At 37.9% G+C, this 5,259-nt stretch overlaps 1 protein-coding gene across 1 annotated transcript; it reads right to left on the reverse strand.

The window, feature by feature from the left end:
• Positions 1–2,304: 2,304 nt before the first annotated feature.
• cited2 (Cbp/p300-interacting transactivator, with Glu/Asp-rich carboxy-terminal domain, 2) lies at positions 2,305–4,861 on the reverse strand. Its single transcript, XM_056445449.1, has 2 exons — positions 4,673–4,861; positions 2,305–4,489 (listed from the first exon to the last, which is right to left on the reverse strand). The coding sequence occupies exon 2, from the start codon at positions 4,483–4,485 to the stop codon at positions 3,817–3,819; it is 669 nt and encodes a 222-aa protein (XP_056301424.1). The 5' UTR covers positions 4,486–4,489; positions 4,673–4,861; the 3' UTR covers positions 2,305–3,816.
• Between the last annotated feature and the right edge of the window lie 398 nt (positions 4,862–5,259).

Consider the following 5,259-nt stretch of genomic DNA (forward strand, 5'->3'; position numbering starts at 1 on the left):
TAACCCCAACCCTAACCCCAACCTAACAGTTTACATATAATCTAATGAGAATTAGTTGGCATGTAGATGCAATGAAATTAAATTCAACAAACGGACCATCAAAATAAAGTGGGACCAAAAAAAAAATCTTAATTTTAGTTTTTTCAAACATTAACTAGACTCTTATGGGTGTTGGTGATTAGACCCTTCATAAAACCATTTTAGACCTGATGAAAATACTTCTTAAGACACTGACATCAGCACTGATGCACAGTGAAACTGTTTGCATAATCATATTTGCATTACACTTAACTCCAGAGGAACATTTGATATCATTGTTAAACACGGTTCTTCTCCTGAAGGAATAAGGATGAGCTCATATTTCTCACGTCCGCATATCTTGAATTCTAAATTATGTTAATTCTCAGTCGTGAATCAGAGTCTATGGGCTCGTGATGGTTTTTAGACTATGCTTGTCACTAGTAAGCTGACAACTCTGAGAAGCTTCAGTTTCACTGCAGGACAAACTCCACTGAATGCTACCTATTTGCATGAGAATTATTCATGCAGTGAAACTGGACACTTTACCCAGCACTTGGTCTTGCATTTAAATGCACAACTACAGTAAGCTTTCCAAATATATAAATGTATATTTGGTCTCTTTAAGATTCAGATGGCTTAATGAGAAAAACAAAATATTCTGATGGATATGTATGACTTCAATAAAAGCTTGAACCAATTAGCCTGTCAAACTCAAACTCCTTGCATGTTATGTACAGATTTATTATGCAGCTCTGTAGATTACTTTCTGATTGGTCAGTAATAACATTCAAGTATGTTATTCCCAGATAATAATTGCTGAATCTAATAGTCCACATGAAAAAGTACCATCCCTGCTGAAAAAAGAGCATATGCTGGTAAGGTATGTTTTGATGCTGGTCTAGCTGATTTCAATGCTGGTTTTTGCTGGTCTCGATGCTGGTTTTGCTGGTCTCAATGCTGGTCAGGACCAGCACTGAGACCAGCGAGACCAGCAAAAAACACCATTGAAACTAGCAAGACCAGAATACCAGCATCAAAACATACCTAACCAGCATATGTTGTTGTTTTTTTCCAGCAGGGATAGAAATTAATGGTAAATACTATAGTGTTTTTGAACCATACTATAGTAAAGCACTGTCTTTACAAGTATTTGTTAATAAATGCTAAACTGTAGCATTGCCAATAGTGAACTGATAAACTGTAATAAATACTGTACTTTACCTTAATATACAAAGTTGTAGAAAATGAATTTTGGGTCACCTGTTTATATACTATCCTTGTTTCTATAGCAACTGTGTAATCACAGCAGACGTAGTATTTACTATATATTACTATAGTGTTTTTTCACGTGGGAACTCATCTGGGTACTACGAATTATCTTGACTTAGGTAAAACAGTCATATCCATTTAAAGATATGCTTATCTATGACACCGGTGTTTTTGTTTGTTTGGCGCCATCTTGTAATTAAATACATTAGTGTAAGTTGAGTTCAGCCATTTTTGTTTCTGTAAGTTTTACATTTAATAAAAGAGCTGGTAAATTGTAAATACAGCTCAATGTTTTGTATAGTAAAGTTTTTTGTTGCAAGCAGACGTGTAATGAGCAGGATAATGTACATCCAGCTGCTTGTTTTCACAAAATAAAGCCTTTCAATCTTCATTTCAGGCTGCTGCTAAGCTCGTTGATGTTTATCCTGAGAGAACAATGGGCTATGCACAGCTAGTGTTTTTCAACAAATGACGAACTTCCGGTGAAAAGTTTATGTGACTGTTTTCAATTTCATAAGGTTCCTTTTACAGCATCGACATTATATTTACAATCAGTCAAATAGCGTAAGCATCCATTTGGTTGTAGAGACGAAAGACTGTTTAAATGCAGGTGCCATCATTAGCAATAGGCTAGCGCAAAAACTCAATTGAAAATACTGGGGTAAAATTTATTTCAATATTTAAAGACTGATACCCACTTTATATTGTATCTCAGCCAGACATTGATGATCACTTTTTTTTTCAAAGAAATCAGATCTTAAATGCTGCGATTTTGTATGGGATGACAATTCACCTGAAGCCCTAGGGCTGGCTGACTGAAATTAAAAGTCTGTGTATATATATCCCATAGCCTATATGTACATCATTATCCCTTACATATGATGTTACAATAACTAAATTTCATTACAGCATGTACAGTATCTTTAATTGTAAAACTGACACGAAACATCGCAGAAACACCCAAAAATGTCAACAAAAAAACAAAGCTGACACCCAAAAGAACAGGGCATTGACTTAAGTAATGAGCCTCTGCTGTTTTATTCATGTTTGCAAATTAAAATAGAATAAATTAACACTTTTTTTCTAAAAATATACAAAAATACTGTAAAACTTTCCTAGAAAGCCTCAACACAGTAGTATTGCCATGTACCGCATACTATAATAAGCACAGTGGTCTATCTATTTTTGAGAACCAATGAAGATGAAACTCTTCTGTGTTGGGATATTTCCACATTCCAGACAACGACATTCAGTCTTTTCCTGGATTTCTGAACAATACACTGTACTCAATTAAGCATATAGAGTAGCCAGCAAATGCACACTCTCGCTCACATTCATGTCACTTTTATAGACGTTTTAGGCTCTGATATACACACACATACACACAAGCATCATGGAGGCAACATGGGCCTGTGAAAATGTTGAAAGGGTGGAGAGAAGAACAACTTGAAGCATCTGCTCACAGTTCAGTGATCCTCTGAGCAGCACAGGAATCTGGTAAATATGGCCACTAAAAGTTTATAGTACATTGCTGATTGAGACAATTACACACTATTATCTACAATCATGTCACATAACCACCAACATTATTTAGAATATGCATTCACTGACATCTGATATCACTGGAGGTCTTGGGTTAAAAGTGTCTGATGTTGTATTTTGTCTATTTTGTCTGCTACATTAACACTGAACAGATATTTCAGAGGACTTTCTTTGCTTTTCTCACTCTCCAGCCCCTGCATATGGGATGCATAGCATGACTGTTGGATGTCTTAACCATCCTCATGCAAAACAAATCCAATTCTGTTACATAATGATGTGAATCGACTGATAAAAGTCTACTTTTGAACGATTTACTTCCATGGCTATTTAGATTTTAGGGTTCCCACACTTTCTGACCAATTAATTTACATGGTTATTAATGGAGCTGACAGGCAGAAAACCTTAAAAATACAAATGTGTTCTCACAACTTAATAGTACAGCAGCTTGTTTACTAACACTTTATCTCATTTTAAGTAAATTGGATGCTTGATATATTAATTTGTTCCTTAATTTTACCAAAACATGGCCACATTGTAATTATTGATTGCTTTTTTGTAGGCTACTTAAATCAAATTATGGGAACAAATTAGTGGAATGTGACAATTTATTAAATGAATGAACTAAAATTAGTTGAATTGTCATTGCTATGATTTACAAAATGAGAACAAATTATTATTATTTCCCTCAGAATGTCACATGTAGGACTTCCTAAAATAATATGTAAATTAGGCTACTTCTCCAGTCGTTTGTGATTTTTAAAGACACTATAGTCATTTTTTTATGATTTTATAGTAATATTTGGGCAAAAATACAGTATTTTTTCCACTATTATGCTTGTTGCAAGCCTGGAAGTCATACTTTTGAAATTCCCTGATTTATCCAGGACTGTGGGAACCCTGTGATTTGTGGATCTCGGAAAACGCACCAGTAATATCAGTCTTATAAAAGACAACGAAAGCCAAAAGAACGGGAAAGCGTTGTGATTAACAGCTCACTCGGCTGGGCTGTTGCTTACAAACAAAGTCCGTCATGAAATCGAACTCGTTCTGTCCAAGCCAGAGCTCTGGCAGCTCCTTTATTCGGTCCAAGCCCATTTCTATCACCAGTGACATCAAGACCTCCTCGTCAATAAAATCTGTGTCGATAACGTTGGGGGGCAGCATTGCTGCAGGCATGTGGTGGCCAGGCAAAGGAACCCCAGACGTGTTCTGCTTAGCGATACTGTCTCGGAACTGCTGTCCTGTCCCGTTTAACTGGTGACTGGCGGGGTGTAGTTCGTGCATGTAATGGTGATGGTGGGAAGGATGCGTGTGGTGACCGTAGTAAGGCGTGTTAAGCTTCTGCAACTGCATGCTTGCAGCGAGCTGCTGTCCTTGTCCGACAAACTGGGAGTTAAAGCGGGTAGGCAAGTTCCCATTGGGGATTCCTCCGTTTATATTATTCCCAGAGGGCATGGAATGCCGGATCCCGTTGTTTGCGTTTATATTCCCTCCCGCGTAATGCATGTGATCTCCCATGATAACGTTATAATGTTGCTGCTGCGGAAGCGCGTTGGAGAACTGTCCCATTCCCATCCTGCGCGCGGAGTGCTGATGTCCGTTCACAGCATCTGGGAAACGACCATGGTTCATTGCCATCATGCGGTCTACCATTCCCCTGGAAAACAGTTTGCAAAAGTTAATACGTGCAAAACACGACGTGCAGATATGTTCCCGAAGGATTTGCTTTCGAAATAGTTAAACAATGAACAAAAGCCTTTTTTGCAGTGTGCACAATAAAGCACACGTCTCTGACGGTGGCATGAACATTTATAAGCAGGATAAACTTTGTAACCTTTACCTCTCCGCTTAAATCTGCTGAGTGCGTTGCACCGCAGACGGCAAAAGCAAAAAGTAACTGACAATCCCAGAGATGAAAGAGTTTACAATCCCTCCTAATCCAAGTCAACAAGAAGCGTATGCTCTCCAAACGCAGACCGCATTCAGCGCCAGCCTCCGCATCAAAAACATTACGAAAAAAACTGCTGCATGCTTCTCGGTCAGCACTCATATACAATCAAGCCAGGGGCGGAGCAAAGCCAACCTTCAATCTGACTACACTCAAGCCTGTGGCAAGCGGTTCTATCACGTAGGCATACCAGTTTCACGAGGTAATCGTTCACAGTGGGTAGTATCGAGAGCTACAGTAGTTTATGTAACTTTTAACGATCAAGCGGTTAATGCTTATTCCTAATATTCATATACTGAATTGACCAAAAAGTCATTTTATTAGGGGCTATTTTGACATTTCAGTGAATGTACAAGCTATGTAAAACTACATGTAGAAGTGAAAAAGATTAAGTAACAAAAAATTGGTAGAGTTGGAATTAACTGAACTGACAGTGAATTTTGCGCACATGACAGCTGGAAGTATTGCACAGATGTGCA

The sequence above is a fragment of the Danio aesculapii genome, chromosome 20 (assembly GCF_903798145.1).
Source record: "Danio aesculapii chromosome 20, fDanAes4.1, whole genome shotgun sequence".
Taxonomy (NCBI): Eukaryota; Metazoa; Chordata; class Actinopteri; order Cypriniformes; family Danionidae; genus Danio; species Danio aesculapii.

What these genes read in the sequence shown, in the direction of transcription:
- cited2 (XM_056445449.1), bottom strand. Translation starts at nt 4,485, where the DNA reads ATGGTAGACCGCATGATGGCAATGAACCATGGTCGTTTCCCAGATGCT.